The sequence below is a fragment of the Anolis sagrei genome, chromosome 1, assembly GCF_037176765.1.
Source record: "Anolis sagrei isolate rAnoSag1 chromosome 1, rAnoSag1.mat, whole genome shotgun sequence".
In the NCBI taxonomy this organism is placed as follows: Eukaryota; Metazoa; Chordata; class Lepidosauria; order Squamata; family Dactyloidae; genus Anolis; species Anolis sagrei.
In genome coordinates this window covers 234,663,964-234,685,451 of record NC_090021.1, presented here as the reverse complement: position 1 = coordinate 234,685,451, position 21,488 = coordinate 234,663,964, and the positions used below count along the sequence as shown (strand labels likewise).

Below are 21,488 nucleotides of genomic sequence, written 5' to 3'. Positions count from 1 at the left end.
CATGCAACTGTTACTATCTCTCTTTGAGGGGCCATTTGTGTAATGCCTTCTCAAAATGATATATAAATTAATAAACAAACAGGTGCACTGTAAGCTTTCCAGGGCCATCTCTCTTCCAAAATACTTGCCTTTTTAATCATGTGTTGCAGTCAATACCTTTTAAAATTATGTTTTATGATTTTAGTTTTATTTTAATAGCTTTTTACACCACTTTGATATTTGTAACTATTAAGGAGATATTTACGTATTTTAATAAATCAGAAACTGAAAACAGTTCCACAGTTCCTCCAGTATGGATAAGGAGAAGTACAGCGCAGAAGAGTTTGGGTTCCTCTTTCATTTACTAGTCTTAGCATAAAAAAGAAGGAAGCCGCTTCTGGAGTTCCTCACACAGCTGAGACAGAAGCACACATACATCATTCAGAGGCTTGTTTGCCTCCTACCCTCTTCCAGCTATGGACATCTTTCATTCCTTGATTTTCATATTTTGGACATGTTGGGTGCTAGAATCTCATCCAGTTCAGCCTTCTTCTGCCAGCGGCTTTCAGGAGTGCAAACAAACCCTGGGACGTCCAGCACTGGAGGTTCTCCCTGGAGGTGGTTGGGATAATCTACAGAATCTAGCTATGGGAAGAGTGATCAGCCTGAATTACTCTTTGTGCAGAACTACAGAAGATGGAGCTTACCTCATTCCCAATAATGTCTTCACCATTCCCCTTAAAGAGACCTTCCTGGAGCTGAACTCTGAAATCATAGAGTCTTGGATGGATTATCAGTCGGCCACCTCTGCTTCCATCAATGCTGAGCTTTCCACTTCTTTTATCAATGGCAAATTCTCCAGTGACTTCCGCTGGATGAAAACCCACCAAGTGAAGGACCAGGCTGTGACCACCAGAGTTCAAGTCAGAAATCGGATGTACACTGTGAAGTTTGATCCTGCAGCCACATTTGATGAAGGCTTCCAGCAGCAGCTTCTAGCCATCGCTAGCCACCTAGAGAACAACCAGACCCGAGCAGCTGACTATTTGGCAGAAATCTTGGTGTTAAATTACGGCACTCATGTGATCACTGGTGTGGATGCTGGAGCCAGTCTCATCCAAGAGGACCAAGTCAAGTCCACCTTTGTGACAGACAGCAAGTCCATGAGAAGTTCTATCACAGCTGCTGCTGGAGCCTCTTTCCACAACATTGTAAACTTCCAAAGTAGCCTTTCAGTAGGCACAGATGATTCATTCACCAAGCAGTATGAAGCGAACCGCACCAACTCTAGGGTGGAGAGCATTGGGGGGTTGCCTTTTTATCCTGGTATTACCCTGAAAACCTGGCAAGAGAGTATTCCCAACCATCTGGTAGCCATTGACCGTTCTGGCTTGCCTTTGGAATTTTTCATAACCCCAGAAAAGCTTCCAGGATTACCCACACCCACCGTGAAGAGATTGTCCAAGACTGTAGCATCTGCCATCAGTCGCTATTACACTTTCAATACTTACCCGGGCTGTACCAATGCAGCTTCGCCCAACTTCAACTTCTATGCCAACATGGATGATGGGACCTGTGAAGGGGCAGGGAACAATTTTACTTTTGGAGGAGCCTATCAAGTGTGTGCTGAGCTGGAAGGACCTGATGCTGCCACACTCTGTGCAGGTCTGGCACAGAGGAACCCGCTTACTGGAGGCTACTCCTGCCCCACTGGCTATATTCCCATCCAACTGGGCTCCCAAGAACTTGAGGAGGGCTATAACCATTGGGACTGCCATAATAATTGCTTCGTTTGGAAGCTGTTTTGCAGGAGGTCTTGCAAGGACATTTTCACACTCTCCAAAGTGCTGTTTATCTCCTACTGGTGTGCAGCAACAGGCATAGTCCCCGAAAGCTCAGGATTCCTCTTTGGGGGTCTTTTTAGTACCAAGAATGCTAACCCCATGACCAATGCTCAGTCTTGTCCCTCCATGTACTATCAGCTGAAGCTTTTTGACCAGCTCAAAATCTGTGTCAGCCGTGACGAAAGGGGACAGAGGTACTCTGTGCCCTTTGGAGGGTTCTTCAGTTGCCAGGTAGGCAACCCATTGGTGGGCTCCCACAATGGAACAGATAATGACCCATATCCCAAAAGGTGCCCAGCAGGATTTAGTCAGCACTTGGCTCTGATCAGTGATGGATGTGACGTGGAATACTGTGTCCCAGCTGGGCGCTTCACAGAAGGGTCTCTACCTCAAGCTCGCGTCCCACCCTTCAGTCGCAAACCTATCATAAACCTCATTGATACTGACACCATCCTGGTGATGAATAGCAACGATGGCCAAACCTGGATCAAGGACTCTCAGACTCATCTGTGGAAGACAGGCAACCCCAATGAGGTGTACCATAGTATGAAGACAAGTATGACTACTGGTGAGAGTCTATCGAATGGAGAGGTAGCTGGGGTTACTCTTATTGCCACTGTGGGCTTGGTCATCCTAATTAGCCTGGTGATCTGTGGGTGCAGGAGGTACAAGAAGAAGGGGTACCATGAGATAGGGGAAGAAGAGAGTGCCATGATCTCTGGCAGCCCTCCTTATGGCGTCGGGAATGAAACAGTGGAAATATCACAACAGCAGGAAAGTCCAATAGTTTAGAGATGGGTGTGCTTATGCATATGATCTTACTTATCTGTACCAGCCTCCCAACACCTGAAACCTTCCAGTTGTGTTGCACAGCAAGCCCTATCATCCCCAACCAAGCCATTTCGATGGCCCTAGTGGATAAGGATGATGAGTTAAAACCCAACATTTCTGCAGGGCACATGGTTGAGGAAGGCTGAATGATACTGTCTTCAGATGTTTTGCAGTGGGGCTTTGAAGAAACTGTTATAAGAATAATCATGAGCTTCTTTCAACTATCTTTCCTCTTTTCCTTAAGTTTTCTGAGACCAATACATTCAACCAGAGGGGAAGAGGGAGGATGGGGATGAGACAGAATGTACTTTCCATGAAATTAGGAATCAAAGCTTAGCAAGATTACAACCCCCAGAATCCCATCAGTACAAGGGATTCTGAGAGTTTCAGTCCCAAAAGTAACCTTCCCAAACTCTATCATAGGAAGCTACCTTATATCGGGTTAGACCATGGAGTCCAATGCAGTCTGTTGAATTCTCTACTAATCACCCACCCACCCTCCAGTTTTCTAGATAAAGCCCCTAATTTTGCAACAAAAAGATTTAAAGTATTTTATATGTTTAAGGATATTGCTGCAGGGGACTCCTGAAATACTACAAGCAACCCAAAAATGGCAGCGCATTCCTGGTTTACATGACAAGCAGCTGTTTGCCAGAGTTTCAGGCAGGCATCTGGGTCCACACACAGGACTAGGTCAGGATAGGATATGCCTCTGTTCATTTTTATGCTTGTTCTCCTGCTTGTGAGTCAGTACTTCAAATAAAAGTAGAAGCCGCAACATCATGAGACTCATGGGCATTCAGATGAAAGAGGTACTTTGATCCCAGAATACTTCCTGTTCCATGAGTTATCTGATTGAAAGGGTGGGAAGATCACTATGGGTGTGCAGCTCATCCTGGAGAAGGGATTCCTTTCTGTACCCTCTCTTGAAGATTTTATTTGAAGACAGCATCCTTGGTTGAGGATCTTGATTTTCAAGGACAACTCCCACAGGCTGTGCCAGGTTCAAAACAGACGGAAAACAGTGGCTACCCATTTTAAGCTGCTGACAAAGTCTTTGCGATAGCTTCAGGTTGTGTTCTTGTGCATCCAGACTGACATACGAGGAATTAGCAGTATAAAAGGAAACCTGCATCCAACTAGAATGGTGCAGTTCTGGGTAGACTCTGCTACAGGCTGACACATTGGGCACAGCACTTTTTCATCAAGTAAGCACCATCAGAATTGTTTTAGCAAAAGCATTGCCTGATAGGGTGGCCTTGAGAAGTTGCCACAGCAATTTCTCAAGAACTTACTTCTGCTCTATCTCCTGGAGAGCATCCCTATGTGGCCTGAATGTGTATTGAGATGTATATGGAGGGTCTCTATGCTGGTCACTTGTCATTCACTAACACACAAGACGAGCAGAACACATCACAGGATTTCTGCTTTTATTGCTCCTTCTACCATCAACTGAGCATGGGAGAAGCTGCTCTTTACATGTGTCCAAAGGATCTAGGACAGTGGTTCTCAACCTGTGGGTCTTCAGGTGTTTTGGCCTACAACTCCCATAAATCTCAACCAGTATACCTGCTGTTAGGATTTCTAGGAGTTGAATGCCAGGTTTAGAACCACTGATCTATGTGGTAATCAGTCTTGATTGTGGATCACTTTGGCAAGAAATTTCAAAAGTGGTGACCGACCCAAACTTCAGGCAAGACAAGCCAAAGTTGTCTTGCCCGAGATCCTACAAATCCATCCTTGGGGGAATTGGTGTGCAGCCACATCCAAAGAGCCGTTTTTTGCTCGTCCCTGTCCACACAGGAATCTTGAGGGGTTACTTCCCTGCCCCTTGCATCCCGCTGCATCTTAAGCCCCACTAGATTCCCTTTGCATGTGCCCAGCATGTATATCCTTTAGAATTTCTCTCTACTATCCTATCATTTTATTAGCATTCTCAGTACCTGTTTAGCTACAATTCTGTGCAAAGATTGCACAATCTGCTAGTCCAGCAGAGACTGCCAAGCGTCCTTTTGCTTGAGTCTCTAAAGCAGCTGAACAATACAACTTGACCAGGACACTTCCTCTCCCTGCTTCCAAATGTAAGATGGATAATGATGAAGTCAGTCTCCGAATTCTTACATTTTACAAGCAGAAATGTAGAAGTGAGAGCTGAGTATTAGTATAGGACCAAACCCTAGTGTTTGTAGTAACACTCACTAGAATAGATTTGTGAGAGAAGGGCTTAGCTAGCTGTGGAAGGAGCTACTGAGAAAGACGGCATGCTTATTGTCACATGTCCCTTTAAGCTTTGAGGGACAGGAAAAGCAACGGAAGAATGTTCAGGGAGAGAATTCAAAGTAACTTAAAGGCTCAGCTCTTGTTCAGTCTCACAAAGTACTGAGAGGCAGAGAAGGAGGAAAAGCTGAAAGGGCTTTTGATCTTTCCACTGGAGTTTCTTCTTCTTCCCTGTGCCCACCCCACAAGCGAAGCCTTCAGTGCACAAAGCTGGTGCATTAGCACAATTTTTATTCTATTGAGAATTATTCTGGCACGTTCAATCAGTAGCCAAGACTCCATTAGGGGAAGGCATATCCTCATGGTGAGGGAGGGAAGGAAGGGTGGCAGGAAAATGAACTCTTCCACCATGTGTCAAGCAGCCTGCCACTCATTTGTCTGCAAATCACAGGTTATGTAATGTATCTTAAGAGTCTGTTTTTATTTGATCTATTAAAGTCAACTCCATGTAAAACAAAGTATTAAAAGTATATCTCAAAAGACAAAAATATGTGCTCTTCTTATAAACATATCAAACAGGCTGGACAGGAAGTGACACAAATGTCTTATAAAGAAGCTTTGGAAAACAAATAATGAGCATCCTAGATCTGCTTCAGATTGCTTCTGCACTGCAATACAGTTTCATGGTTTTGATTTGGTAAGAGGATCCGTTTTAAAAGACATGGGAAAAGACTCAGGGACTTGGATCTCATTTAAACAAAGACCGGAAGTTACAAGCAAAAGGCAAGTGGGAAAAGGACTCCTACAACTCAAATCACAGTCTAAGATCCTATCCATCTTTAGTATAGCATAAATAAACACCAGCATAGTTACACTGAATTCCACAGAGGCTGAACCAAATCTGTAAGGGCACCAAGACCTTGAGCTCACCTACTACAAATTGGAAATAAATCTAAGTGGACCAAGTCAAAAGTAGGCAAGAGGGCTCTGTGTGAGTGTCTATGTGTGCTTGCAGAAACAGATTGCATTAACGCACTCTAGAATACACAACTGCTTGCTCAACTCTTTTTGTGCTTGTGTAGAGCCCAATGGAATTAATAAAATAATAGAATCATAGAGTTGGAAGACACCTCGTGGGCGATCCAGTCCAACAGATTTTTGAATCGAAACCTTGTGCAATTGACTCTGGAACGGACTCAGACCATGAACTTGGATGGCGTGTTTTCTAAGTTTTTAACTTTTAAAATCTGTTTTAACTGTTTAATATGTTGCAATTTTTGAAATGTTTAGGTGATTGTACTGAGGCACGACGTTGTACCATTATAAGCCGCCTTGAGTCCCCCTGTCGAGGTAGAGAAGGGCGGGGTACAAGTATGGCATATAAATAAAACCCTCTGCCAAAAAGCAGGAAAATTGCATTCAAAGCACCCCCGATAGATGGCCATCCTGCTTGTTTAAAAGCCCTCAAAGAAGGAGCCTCCACCCCACTCTGGGGCAGAGAGTTCGACTGCTGAACAGCTCTCACAGTCAGGAAGTTCCTCCTAATGTTCAGGTGGAATTCTAACCATTGGCTGTGTTATGTGCTCATTTCAGACTAAATGTTTTTGGATTTCTGCAAATGCAAACCCTATAGTTTACTTAAAAATAATATGTGAAAATGTTCCTGAACATATTTACTGTAATTTGCTTGGTTGCTAAATGCAATGAAAGCCGATTCTCTGAACCACTTGTCTTGTGGCAATGTTTCTGTAAATCCCACTGATTCTGTAGGTTTCCTCTAATTAGGGGTAGCAACTGGATTTACTACAAAAGAATGCTTTGGCAAATAAGGGGGCAACAAAATGAGGGGGAAAAAATAGGATGAAGTATGTAGAGGAGTTACAGAGTAGTAATCATAAGATAGGAACGTGCAACCCTAAACTTAGAAGAGTACAACTCCCTCTTTCATATTCATTTCTATTTTTATTTTGGCTGCCACAGAGGCAGAAGTCCAAAATCTGATTATAAGAAACAAACAATCCAAACTTTGAAGCTGCGAAACCAAAAGTGGCAAACCATAGGCCACACAAGAAACCCTGTTTATTAAGGGCACAATTTTGAGTGTATGTTTCTGAATGAAATGAAAGAACATCCAATTTAGGGCCCTTCCACACAGCCATATATCCCAGAATATCAAGGCAGAAAATCCCACATTATCTGCTTCGAACTGGAATATATGACAGTGTGGACTCAGATAACCCATCTCAAAGCAGACATTGTGAGATTTTCTGCCTTGATATTCTGGGATATAGGGCTGTATGGAAGGGCCCCGGGTTGCTGGCTACATCAAATGAATGGATAGGGTTTTTCCATCCTTCTTCCTGATAGATTTTGCACTACTGATCACTACATATGAGGCAGACATTCAGCTAGCCTATAAAATTACATCTTTAGGCAGAGGGAAAGTCTGCTTCACATCGTTTCCATTTGTTATGGAGCTATGATCAAACTAAGATCTCTATCAAAAGAAAAGGTAAGATAAATCTTAGGTAGGTAGTAGTAAGGTAAAGGTTTGTCCACTGATGTTAAATCCAGCCGTGTCTGATTCTGGGGGTTGGTGCTCATCTCCATTTCTAAGCCGAAGAGCCGACGTTGTCTGTAGACAACTCCAAGGTCATGTGGCCGGCATGACTGAATGAAGCACTGTTACCTTCCCACTGGAGCAGTACCTATTGATCTACTCACATTTGCATGTTTTCAAACTGCTAGGTTAGCAGAAGCTGGGGCTGACAGAGGAAGCTCACGCCGCTCCCCAAATTTGAACCTGTGACTCAGTAGTTTAACCCACTGCACCACGGGGGGGGGGGGGGGTGTCCAATTATAGACTCCCAAAACTGGTTTCAGACTCAAATTTTACTTTGTTCATTCCTCCCATTTGACACTTAATGTGAGTTTTTTGTTCTCCAAGAAATGCAAGAAGTCCAGCATTAGGTCTCAGCATTGTCTTTTCCCCAAGGTGTGTGAAGCGGCTTTCCCTTCAACTCAGATTCCTATTAATATTCACGTTCGAGGTCAGCTTTTGTTGCAATTGAAACAACACCTCCCTGTGGCATTTTCAAAGCTGTTGTTCTCCCAGTTTGGTAAGAGCAGACACACTCACCTGCTCAGGAAACAGAAACAATGAACAAAAGACAGACAAACAGATTGAGAGACACAAACACAAAACATTCTCCAAGCTGGCAGTGGAGTTTTCCTTTTATTGTTACACCCTCAAGGGTGCCATCCTCAAACAATGCAACGAACTAGAGACGGGCAAAACGCACCGTTCACAAACAACAAACAAACAATATACAGCATGGCTCCCCTGCAGCCCCCTCCCAGCCCACCCACAATACCACTATCAACACCCACGCAACCTGCTCTGGGACATGACAAGGACAAGAAGGGGGGGAAAGGACCCGTCCCATCATTCCCCGTGACAGTGCCACATCAGGCTGATTGATCATTCTCAATGAAGTACAAAATTATTAAGAGCTGGAGAATTAAAGAAGAAATGAATCAGCCAAAAGAAAGCGAAATAAAAGCCAAGTTGACTCCCTTCAGCTGGGAGATGAGAGTGGCTAGCCCAGGCATGGACAATCTTGGGCCCTCCAGGTGTTTTGGACTTTGACTCCCACAGCCTCAGGCCCCTTCCTTTTCCCCCTCAGCCGCTTAAGTCCAAAACACCTGGAGGGCCCAAGATTGCCTATGCCTGGGCTAGAAGGTCACCCTTCAAGAACCCTCTCCTATCCTGGAGGCTACGTCCCCACTGAGAGGATGCCATGGCTACTCTAGAGGGAAACGATGACAACATCTCAAAAAAGGAAAGAGAAACTTGCTTGTGATGGGACCGTCTATTCCTTGAAATCACCACTTGATCACACCAAATTTGCTAAAGGGAGGATGCATGTCTCTGTGAACCCAACAAGAAAAAAAATGCCTGGTTGAGAGTTAATGAAAAAGGATGAATATCCCTCTGTATGATGGAAGCCAAGGCATTTCAGATCTGGTGCTCTCCCTTGGCTCCTTGTTACTATCATTAAAAAGTAACACTGGTAAAGATTAAAGAATGTGCCCTTAGGGGGTGCAGAGTTAGGAAAGGACAAGTAGGACATTATTTCAGCTTCTCCATTTAAGGCCTAGAGGGAATGATTCCTGAAACCAATTTAGATTTTCAGAAGGAAGCTGGCACGTTGTAATATTAACATGCTCTTCTTAAAGAGAGTGCTGCTGAGAACCTTGAGGTGACACGGACCTAGAAGCTCCATCATTTGTCTCAGTAGCTTTGAAGGTGTGCTGCAGACTTAACAACCCTTGTGATGCCTCCGGGCTCCTCTTCTCCTACACACACACATACTACTACCACCACCAAGCTGGGCAGGCATCCAGTCACCGTCACAAACAAGCTCCTTTTTACTCTGTTTCTTTCACTCTGGGCCCTTCCACACAGTCCTATATCCCAGAATATCAAAGCAGAAAATCCCACAATATCTGCTTTGAACTGGGATACCCGAGTCCACACTGCCATATATCCCAGTACAAAGCAAAACATGTGGGATTTTATTCAGATGTGGAAGGGCCCCCACAATATCTGCTTTGAACTGTGTTATCTGAGTCGACACGCAGATAATGTGGGATTTTCTGCCTTGATATCCTTGGATAAAGGGCTGTGTGGAAGGGCCTTCGTCCCATTCCTTCTTTCATCCAATTCTGGCTCACAAGAGATTTCACCTGGGTTGTTAAGATCTTTAGAAAGCCAGCGAGCCCTTCCACACAGCCCTATATCCCAGAATATCAAGGCAGAAAATCCCAAATTATCTGCGTGTGGACTCAGATAATCTAGTTCAAAGCAGATAGTGTGGGATTTTCTGCCTTGATATTCTGGGATATAGGGCTGTTTGGAAGGGCCCTGGGTCTTATTTATTAAAACACCAAAGAAAGAGAGAGATAGACACTGACTTGCTACAATCATTCCAATATGGCTGCTAGTCTCATTTCTGTACCAGGGGTTGGTTACGTGCTACCTTCCATCTGTTCTGGACTGCAGCTTCCACAATCATTGGTTGTTGATCATGTCAACTGGCACCAACATGGCTTGTAATCCAGCACATTTGGAGAGTACCAGGTTGCCTTCTTCTACCTCTGCCATGGCAAACTACATCAATGGTAGAACTTAGCCTCCAGCCCTAACTTAAGTACCATTGTGTTACACATCCTAACCTTGGAGTCTTCCTCATACATTACGCACACATATATAAATATATACATACATATGACAAATCCCCAAAACATGAGATAAAATCAATTCAAATCCATATCCAGGGGACTTCCCCATACAAATAAGTTCAAAGAACCCACCTTGGTAGATGTGGGGCAAAACCACAAAATGTCTCGCCCTTCACCATCTCCCTAACTCCAATCACTCTAATCCATAACAGAAACAAGATCAGACATGAAACAATCCAACAAGGATGCAATTAACAGAACAGAGAGAGAATGTTTGGGACACATGGCTCTGTATTGGTCTCGAGATCTGACTTTAAAACCTAACCAAGTCAGTATTGCATCAGGAAGCCCAGCAGGATCCAGCAAATCCAGCTGCCAGGAGCAAGAAATAGTTTTGACTTGGTCTGGAACAGACTGGCACAAATTCTGATACACAAAATTCAAGGACGCAAGAGGCTGAGTGCTCCTGCTTAAGGTTTGGTCCAAAGACCACCTGTCAACAAATATGTTTACTTCTGCTTTAGCTTGTTTCACAATGTACAACAGAGACTTGCATATACCTGGCCTAGTTTGGAATGTATTGAAGAGAAGAAATTTCCAGCCTCTTTCCCCCTATACAATTGGGACAGATCCTAGCAGGAAACAGGGCTGCTTCTTAGCTTTCTTCGACAGGACTGGGTGAGGCAGCCAAAGAATGCATGGGACTGATGGGGAGGGAAGTATCAGACCAGCAAACAGCACATCTCTGACTCACACGGTGCCCAGGACATGAAAGTAGCAGTGACATGACAACATTCAAGCAGGCACCTAGCTGAGCAAGAGAGAAGACAACGAAGACTAGGACTGGTTTTAATCCTCAGTGCTTTTGGAATGGAGACACTTTATTGGCTCCTGATTGGTACCACCAGATTCCTTATGGGACTGCCTGCCCCCAAGCATACCTTGCTTTTCACATAATCTAATGTGGGATTCAAATTTCCCCAGACAAAGATGTCACCACACCCCCAAGAAGGGGCAAGGCCAGGTATCTGAGCTACAAACATGAAGCTGCTTTAAGGTTAATATAACCTCAGGCCTCATGAGGACACTCCACCCCATGCTCGAGATGAATGAGGGGAAAACTCTCCCAGGTTTGTTTGCTCTGGTAAGCCAAGGGCAATGAGGGCTGCATGGAAGCAGGCCAGCAGCTCCTCATCTGAGCAAGCCCCCAAGCAGACCGATGCAGAGGCAGACCCGGACCTTTTAAGAGGCAGATGGCGGCTGTGGCAGGAGGAGGAGGAAGAGAGGGCAGAGCAGGCACAGTGGAAAGAGGAAGGAGCTGGCCCATGGAAAACTGCTCTACCCGCAGCTCTGCCCCCAGGGCAATGCCTCCCTCCTCTCCTCCCACTTTCAATCCTTTTCCTGAGCCACACTCTCCTCTGTAATGCCTTGAGCAGCCAGCTCAGTCAGCACATTGTCTAGATAGTTGGGATCCGGGTAGCCGTGGCCAGTGAGATTGGAGCCAAATTCTGTCTTGTGGTGAATCTCATTCCAGATCACTGTGTCGGACTCGCCGGTGGTACTTGAAGTCCCGATGGCAAAGATCAGCCGCCGATCCCAAGCTACTAACAGCAATTTCAGCACCTGCCGGAGAGAAAGGGTGTGCATTAGAGGAGTTGCTTACAAAGCCACCATGACATACTTATTTATTTATTTATTTACTGTACTTATACTCCACCCTACTTACCCCCGAAGGGTACCTCAAGGCAGCTTACAAACTATGGCAGTTATTCAGTGCCAGATTCAAACAATAACAATAAAACATAATATCATAAAACTATATATATAATCATTCAGATGATTAAAAACACATCATAGGTCTAGCACCAACTCAACGTAATACTTTGTAAACATGAAACCAATTTCTTCATTGTTCTTATACATACTTATGTGTCATTAATCTCCAAAGGCTTGCTTAAATAGTCAGGTCTTTAGATTTTTCCTGGAGCTTAAGAGTGAGGGGGCTGTTCTGATGTCACTGAGAAGGGAGTTTCACATCCACCGGGCCACCACCGAGAAGGCCCTATTTCTCGTCCCCATCCATCGTGCCTATGATGGGGGCGGGACCGAGAGCAGGGCCTCCCAAGATGATCTTAACAATCATGCCAGATCATGTGGAACGCCCTTCCTACCGACATTAGACTAGCACCATCTTTTATGGTATTCCGCAAAAAAGTGAAGACCTGGCTCTTTGAGCAGGCGTTCAAATAATGAGTGCAATGATTGGTTAATGAACACTGGAATGGATCAATGGATGACGAATCTGGGTCATGTTTTTGATGATGAGACGATAGTGAATGGCTATTGTAGTAATTGGTAATTGTTTATTGTTTTAATCGTGCAATGTGTTAAGTTGATAACTGTTTTTATACTGTAACATTGAATTCTGCTGTCTCTTCTTGTTGTGAACCGCTGTGAGTCGCCTTCGGGCTGAGAACAGCGGTATATAAGTAAGGTAAATAAATAAATAAATAAATAAATAAGGTAAAGGTTTTCCCTTGACATTAAGTCTAGTCGTGTCCGACTCTGGAGGATGGTGCTCATCTCCATTTCTAAGCCGAAGAGCCGGCGTTGTCCATAGATGCCTCCAAGGTCATGTGGCTGGAATGACTGCATGGAGCACCATTACCTTCTCGCCGAAGAGGTACCTATTGATCTACTCCTATTTGCATGTTTTCAAACTGCTAGGTTTGCAGAAGCTAGGGCTAACAAAGGGAGCTCATCTTGTCCTGGGGATTCGAACCACCGACCTTCTGGTCTGCAAGTTCTGCAGCTTTGCAATTTCATCCGCTGCACTATTGAGACCCCTATCAGATGTAACCTTCCTGCTAAAAATAACTGTAGGGAAAGCTTGCTTGGAATGTCAAGTCAAGGATTGTTTCAGGTAAACTGGGTCTCCTCTACACATGGGACTTAATCTGTTTTTTAAAAAGAGGAGTATAGCATGTTTCACTAACCTGCTGCCCTGTCTCCTTGTCTAAATCTCTTTTTTCCCCCTCCTATCGTTCCTTAAACTTTTTGTATTAATGCCATGTATTATAAGGCACCGTGCACTGCCATTAAGTTAACAATTAGGGAAAGAAGATGTCATGTTTTAATTCAACAATATCTGGGCTTCTGAAACATTATCTGGCACAGCTTCAAAACCAGGCAATGCTTCTAAATATATCGCAGACAGTAAAGAGCTCTTGCTCCAGGGCTGAGATTCAACCTGCTACAAAGGAAGCAGAGCCTTTGTTTGAACCACAGGGACCTTTGAAAAAAGGCAGCCCAGGGGTTTTGTTGGAACTGTGGCCACAGATTGTTATTGAGGCAGGCACGGGAAGTATTTGGTCTGAACTCCAAACATTAAAAACACCCTGCTGGGAAGGGAGTTGCATACAAATAGATTCAGTGTAAACTCATTAATGTATATGACAAATGCTCTTGTAATACCTCAGCACAGTATCTCCCTAGCTAATCACTCTGATCAATTACTGCCTCTATTTGAGTCCAGGGAAAATAGTAAGATTTATGACAATATTCTAGTGATGTTGCAAAAGGAACTAAGAACACTTTTAGGAAGAGTATAAAAGCCATCTGACATAGCAAATCAGCTAATCCTGAATTTGTAAACTACATGGGAAACTGCATTTTCATATAACCCCACAGTGAACTGGGAATCTTTCATATCACACAATTCTAGCATTATCTCTCCCCTTTAACTGCCATGGAATACCAGGATTTATAGTATCATTAGATTCCATATATACTCGAGTATAAGCTGAGTTTTTCAGCCCTATTTTTAGGCTGAAAAGCCACCCTCAAGTTATATTTGAGTCAAGGTTATTTATTATTTTACTCTGTTGTAATTATTAATTCTATTACATTTATCATTTTACTCTATTATTATTATTATTATTATTACTACTACTACATTATTTTACTCTATTATTACATTTATTATTTCACATTATTATTATTATTATTACTCTAGTTATTATTGTTATTTTTACATTTATTATTATAGTCTATTATTTTTATTACATTTATTATTTTCCTCTATCATTATTGGTAGGATATACGTAAGCACAGTTACACTGAAGGAGGTTAGAATAACGGTTTAATCAGAGTTGGACAGTCTTATCTTCAATTACAGTTTTATGTAAATATTCAAAAACATTCAACCTACTGATGCCCCAATTAATGTAATTTTATTGGTATCTATTTTTATTTTGAAATTAATCAGTAGCTACTACATTTCCTACCCTCAGCTTGAGTCAATACATTTTCCCAGGTTTTGTGGTAAAATTAGGTGCCTCGGCTTATATTTGGGTCAGATTATACTCGAGTATATACGGTAATTCAGAATTCTCGAACAGAGAGCTGTAGTACCTCAAAAAACTACAGATCCTAAAATTCCACAGAGTGCAACCATGGTAATTAAAATGGAATCTAAAGTGCAATAAATGTTGTAGTGTGACAGGACTCAAGGGAAACAGTGAGATACACAGGCCACACTAGGGACTGCTTTACAAAGTGATGAGGCAAATGTAGATCTTCTATTTCCATGGGTATTTCTTTTCATACTTCAGGACTACTGTTAAATCAGGGAAGCTTTCAATGGATACAACTTGAGTCAGAGGATAAATGTCTCTTTGATATGCTGTCCTTTACAAAAGGACACCTGATATCCAGTCAGCAATACAGTGCTTACTGAGCAACCTTGACCTACTCACTATCAGCTTAATGTCGTCAGAGGACTCTTCTATGGGTTTTTTGTTTAATAAGCAGGAAACACAAATGTAAAACAACCGCTGCCAATACATGGTTATCAATAACTTACAGTACTTTGATAAAACTTTTCAACCATAGTTTTCCTCTAAGTGGTGTCTACAGGCTGGGACACAATGTTTAAAAAGGTAGCATGCTCAAAGTGCAAGCGCATGAGAAATCTAAAGATGGGAATTCACTTGAGATGCACCAGAATGAGCAACATTGCAACATTTTCACATCTAGGTTGCTGTGAGTTATCTGGGGTGTATGGCCATATTCCAGAAGCATTGTCTCCTGATGTTTCACCCACATCTATGGCAGACATCCTCAGAGGTTGTGAGGACAACCTCTGAGGATGCCTATTATAGATGTGGATGAAACATCAGGAAAGAATGCTTCTGGAACATGGCCATACAGCCCGGAAAACTCACAGCAACCCAGTGATTCCGGCCATGAAAGCCTTCGGCAACACATTTTCACATCTAGGCGTCTTAATATCAAGAATATGGGACCAGAACAGCACTCCAACCAAGTATTCTACATTTAGGATACATAATTTAATTTGATGTATAACAATGATCCTTACCTCCCTTCCAAACACACCTATGACCTAGTCATTTTTAGGGAAACACAATGCAGCCCCTCTCTTTACTCATTCATTCATGTTAAATTGTATCTATACTTTGCCTTCAAAAACACCAGGGACTCTGGGCAGATGCAAAAAAAACTTTTAAAACAACATAGAGATAAAACTTTTAAAAGAAATTAAAGTAATTACAAAGACAATCTAAACGAATCCTTAAAAATAATTTTAAGACAATTAGAACAACCAGAATAGTTTTGATCATTTATGGCCATGTAGAAAACATCAATTTAATTGCTCGCTGGAAGCTCAAAACTGATAGAATGAGCCTAACTTCCTTTCGTAGGGAATTCCACAGTCAAGGTGCTGCTACAGAGAAAGCCCGATCATGTACGCCTTGCAAGGGATATACCACAGGGTTTCCATTAAATGGTATCAAATTTGGGGAAAGTTCACATGAGTTATAAATCATTTCAAAGGAAATCATGATCACAGTTTCTGTTTACATGCCTCCACTTGAGAGCAACAGTAAGTCTGTATTAAGATACCGTACTCAGTGAAGCTGTCTATGAGCAGTGCAAGGAGACAAGGGCAGATTAATCCAGGCCACAACACAAAAAGCAATGACAATTTCCTTGCCTTGGCAGAGATGACTATCCTAGGACAGTCTGTTCCAGAAACTTCTTGGCAAACTTTCTTGACACCAACATGGAAAAGATGACACTTACCTTTCTACCTCTTTCACTCTCTGGCAGATAACAGTGTCGAGGAAAACCACGGGCAGTAAAACTCTTCCCAGGATTTGGGTGCTCTGGTCCCTAAAGGACAGAAAGACCAAAGAGATATATGAACAAAGCTCACTTTAAAGCATCCTTAAGTAAGGTTTGCACATGTGTGATTTACTATGGCAATGGAGGGGGACAATTCCACCAATAAAGGTAAAGGTTTCCCCTTCACATTAAGTCTAGTCATGTCCGACTCTGGGGGGTGGTGCTCATCTCCATTTCTAAGTCGAAGAGCCAGCGTTGTTTGTAGACACCTCCAATGTCATGTGGCTGACATGACTTCATGGAACGCCGTTACCTTCCCGAAGAAGCGGTACCTATTGATCTACTCACATTTGCATGATTTCAAACTGTTAGGTTGGCAGAAATTGGGGCTAAAAGCGGGAGCTCACTTCACTCCTTGGATTTGAACTGCCGACCTTTCAGTCAGCATGTTCAGCAGCTCAGTGGTTTCACCAGCTGAGGTACTGGGGACTCCAGTATTATTAGTATTCCACCAATACTACTATGTCAGCGCACACTAGGGGTGATACCACATCAGTCATCAGTTTTGGTTGGCTTGGGTTGAATCAATATGGTGGCCAAGTAAAACCAACCAAAAACCACATCTGTGCACAGTATGAGGTTTTGGGGCTGGGTTTTGGTTGGAAACTTTCCCAAAATTTTGGCAAGTAAATTTGGGAGAGGGGTCTGGGGACTTGAGGAGACTCCAAGTGGTGTTTGGGGAGCTGCAAAAGTGGGTTTTGAGGACTGCTTGCCGCAGAACATTTCTACCCTGGTTGACAGTGTGAGAAAAATGAAGCTGATCTCTGAACTAAGGACTGTAAAATCTGAGGACTCCCTACAGTCCAGCGTATGCTTCTCACTACCACTTACACTGCCATCCAATACCTATAACCCTTCCCCGCAGAGCACATATCTCACCTGCATCCCTGGTGGAATGTTGTAGATAATTCGGATGGTTTTACAGTCAAGGTGTCCAGGCAACGAATGAGGAATAAGGTGATACTCCATCTTTCCAGGAGGTTGGGTACCAGTCCTAACACCATAGATGGTTTTACAAGTTGGACACTGCAAGCTCCCATCCTAAAAACAAGATAAATAAGCAATGAAACTTAAACATCAGAAAAAGATATTAAACAGCATCACTCTCAACATCCTGTGACCTCCATCAAATTCACTGCATGATCCAGCCAAATGGCTGCAGGCCTCTCCTCCACTTCTGCCTTACTCTCTGTAGTAACATACCTTGTTCCCATTGTTGTACATGGCCACAAGGCAGTGGAGATGATACATGTGGCCGCACTTGGAGAGCTTGCCCACCAGATCCGGCTTGATCACTGGCTGAGGTCCCTTGTAGCCTGAGGGGGCAGAGAGGCGCTCCATGCAGATGGTACAATCCTAAAAGAGGGAAAGGGGAAAGAACGCCATACTAAACAAAGCAGAAAAAATGCACATACTCAGAAACACTGCACTGAAGAAGTTCCTTGCCACAATGACCAAAGAGCAGGCCAGCTTAATGCCCTCCTTGGAAATGAGAGAGAAGTCTGTGTGAAGCTCATCTCATACATTGCTACCTTCTCCATTCCCATTACTCTCTTCCATCTGCCACACTGATTCCTGGTGCATACAAGTGTCTCCCCATATTCCTCATATATGTGGGGAACCTTTCTCTGGCCTGTGAGCCAAATAAGTTCCAAGCAATCCTGCTGGAAAACAGACACCAGCAGTGGAGCTTGGAAATGTTATTGAGAAGTGGCTCCCATGTTGGCAGTGCAATGAATCCATTTCAAGTTTAGCTGAAACTTTAAAGCAGTGGTTCCCAACCTTTGGGCCTCCAGGTGTTTTGGACTTCAACTCCCAGAAATCCCAGCCAGCTTACCAGCTGTCAGGAATAGTGGGAGCTGAAGTCCAAACACCTGGAGGCCCAAAGGTTGGGAACCGCTGCTTTAAAGAAACTACCCAAGATGTTCAACCTATTTTGGGCACAGCACTGTGCACTGAGAGGAAGTGACCTTCCCCTTTCTCTTCTTTGAAGGTTCCTCCACAAATATGCTTCTCCAGCAAGGTTTTCCTCAGCTAAATCAAGTTACCTGACCTTCCGCTCAGCTTCCCTTATTCTATGTTTCCCCATTCATTAATTATGTGCCAGTTCAGGGTTACTTTCTGTGTAGATTACAAATGGAATGGACAGAAACTGCTTCATTTCAATGACCAGTCCTCTCCCAGTGCAAGGTAAATGTTCAGGAGTAACAACGAGAGCAATATTTAGACTAGTAAAAATGTCCTTGGAAAAATATTCAGGAGGAAAAATGGAAGGCTGAGATTTTATATTCAGCCTTTGCACTTACAATGTATGTGCTATACTGAGTGTGCACATATATTTAAAAAACTAAACTTACCTCGTCAGGAGGATGACGCACCTTCTGTAGATATTTTTTCAAAACTTCTTCTGGGGTTTTACCTGATCAGGGATAATGAAAGGGAAAGATCAGCATGTTGGAGACACAATTCCCAAGTCCATAAATGTGTTACAAGGTAGGGCAAGGAATGGCAACAAAGGATTACTATAAGGGGAGCAGAGCTCTTTGTTTGGAGATAGGGAACTGCCCTTCAGGTGTTGTTGGACAACAATCCATGGTTAGTCCCTTACCACAGATCATGCTGACTAAAGTTTGAGAAGTTGAAGTTCAGAAGATGAAAGTTTCCCTCTCCCCTATTTAATGTATCACCTGCCATCCCTATCTATTTTATTGTATAATTGCATCTGTCATATAATTGCTGTTTTGACTATGCTTTTTCTGTTTGGCATTTTATTGCATTTTATGATTGGATACAATTGTTGTTAATCGACATAACTGGTACGTGAAGCTTTGCAGGGTGGTTTGCTATTTATTCTAATACACACATACACATACACACACACACACACATATGCATATACATATATACATACATACACACACTCACACACATGCACCTTTGAATTGTGCCAGGAAACAGACCTTTTTCCAGATAAGCTGTCTTAACAAAGAAATCATGCCTCTCTTGAAATACTAACTAATGACAGATAAATAGTCCAGATGCAAAATTCTGAACCAGCTAAAATTTCTAAATTTTTTGGAAAGGCAGTTCCACACAGAACATTACAAAGTAGTCCAAACGGATGCACCTATATCACATGTCAACATTTCCAAATGGCATCATGACAGCAGATGTAAATTCCGGCCTGTTAGTAGTCACTACTTCTTATGACACCATCCGGAACCAATGGTGCTGTGTTAAACAGCTGTAGTAGTAGGCTCAGTACTGGAGATGTAACCTCCCCATGACTAAACAGTAACAGTTGCAGACACAAATACCAAATACAGCACTAGATGCTGGTCCAACATCAGCTGAAAGAGAAGCAGCGCACGGTACCTCCCTCAGTTGCAGTGCCAAATGAAGCATTTCAGGATCACTGACAGCATCTTGGAGGAGTTCGTTCAGGAAAGAACAAGGACTAAGGCTAACTCTCATTGGACATTGCCGGATTCTGATCTCTGTCACTCTAAACTAGACTCTAAACTAGTGTGCTTCCTGAGGGGGAAAATGGGATGGGAGTAATAGAATATACCATACTGGCCAGGAGCATCCTATACTGCAACATTATATATTAGCTATTGTCTATTCTTGCTTTAAAACTTCTTTCTTCCAGAATATTACACGCTTGTTTGGCACCTGCCACATGCTTTCTAACTTTCACCAAGGTCACAGTACAACTTCTGCTTTTTTTCCTATATGAGAATACAAACTCCAATTCCTCAAAGCCTTGATTTCACATACGAGGGTTGAATGAAAAGTAATGCCTCCACCCTCAGAACTCCTCAACAGATGGCAGTACTGGTATGTGGCAGGTACTGGCCTGTTCAGTAGACTTTCCTCTACAGTTCCATTTGGGTGGGAAGCCTTAGCATTGAATGGTTGTGTTGTTAAAGTGCGGCGAGTAAGTTTAAAGATGTTGAGGTGGGAACATCTGACAAACAAAGAGTTGGACATCCTGTGACAGCAACCACTGAGTTTCACAAGCAAAAGGTTGACATCTTTAAACTTACTCGCCAACAACACACAGTACTCACATCAACACAAACACCATAAACAGCTTGCATTCTCTGATGAATCTCCTTTGGGGTGACACTTTCTGCTGTCAAGAATTCAATGACTGCACATTGCTTAAGTTGCATTGACCGACCATCTGTGCAGGGTTCCACACTTCGCATTTTAACAACACAACTGTTCAATGCTAAGGCTTCCCACCAAAACTGAACTGTAGAGGAGAGTCTACTGAACAAGCCAGTACATGCCACATCTGGTACCGCCATCTGTTGAGGAATTACGAACGTGGAGGCATTACTTTTCATTCAACCCTCATAACATTGTAAAATGCAAAGTGGGAAAGAGAACAACCTTCTTTGAGCAGTTTTAAATAGAAAACCAACAGCCATCTCTAGCAGGAGGTTGGACTGCCTGTTCCTTGAGAGTCTCTTCCAACCCTTCGATTCTATGTGCTATTTTATAGTACGGTGAGCCTTTGGTATCTGCTGGCAGTTTGGTTCCAGACCCTCTGCAGATGCTAACATTTGTGGCTGCACAAGTCCCATGATATACAATGGCATAGTAAAATTGTATCCCTTATATCAGTGGTTCTCAACCTGAGGGTTCCCAGATGCTTTGGCCTTCAACTCTCAGAAATCCTAACAGCTTGTAAATTGGCTGGGATTTCTGGGAGTTGTAGGCCAAAACACCTGGGGATCCACAGGTTGAAAACCACTTCCTTATATAAAATGACAAAATCAGGTTATGCTTTGGGGCTTAAAGAAAAATATATATATTTAAACCATGGATGGTGGAATCCGTGGATATAGAGGGTTGATCATATATCGCCCTGAGCTCTTCAGAGGAATGGAAAGATATAAATATTTTAACAAACAAACAAATAAAGCAAGTAGCTAGCACACTATGCTGTAATCAAAACAAAATTATCCTTATTGGGATACTGTTCTAAACTGGCCACTTGAGAATAGAACAAAATAGTAGAATAGACTAAGTTTATCGTCACTGTACATTGTACAATGAAACTTAAATGCTTTCCCAGTGCACACCACAAAACAGTACACCCATCCCTCCACACTCCCTCCACCACCGCACAACCCCCAATGCCATATCAATGTG

The 21,488-nt window shown here is 43.0% G+C and overlaps 2 protein-coding genes across 2 annotated transcripts in view; one reads left to right on the top strand and one right to left on the bottom strand.

Moving 5' to 3' along the window:
* The first annotated feature begins 404 nt into the window (after positions 1 to 404).
* On the top strand, positions 405 to 5,368 carry MPEG1 (macrophage expressed 1). The gene has a single exon (XM_060771526.2). It carries the CDS (start codon positions 456 to 458, stop codon positions 2,613 to 2,615), a length of 2,160 nt encoding a protein of 719 aa, XP_060627509.2. The 5' UTR covers positions 405 to 455; the 3' UTR covers positions 2,616 to 5,368.
* Positions 5,369 to 8,087: 2,719 nt separating this feature from the next.
* DTX4 (deltex E3 ubiquitin ligase 4) overlaps positions 8,088 to 21,488 on the bottom strand; it is a 49,609-nt gene continuing 36,208 nt past the window's right edge. Inside the window, exons 5-9 of the mRNA XM_060771531.2 lie at positions 18,680 to 18,741; positions 17,526 to 17,678; positions 17,202 to 17,363; positions 16,221 to 16,310; positions 8,088 to 11,738 (exon numbers count right to left, since the gene is read on the bottom strand). Coding sequence (XP_060627514.2) covers positions 11,505 to 11,738; positions 16,221 to 16,310; positions 17,202 to 17,363; positions 17,526 to 17,678; positions 18,680 to 18,741 — 701 coding nt within the window. The 3' untranslated portion in view covers positions 8,088 to 11,504. The remainder of the gene's footprint in view (positions 11,739 to 16,220; positions 16,311 to 17,201; positions 17,364 to 17,525; positions 17,679 to 18,679; positions 18,742 to 21,488) is intronic.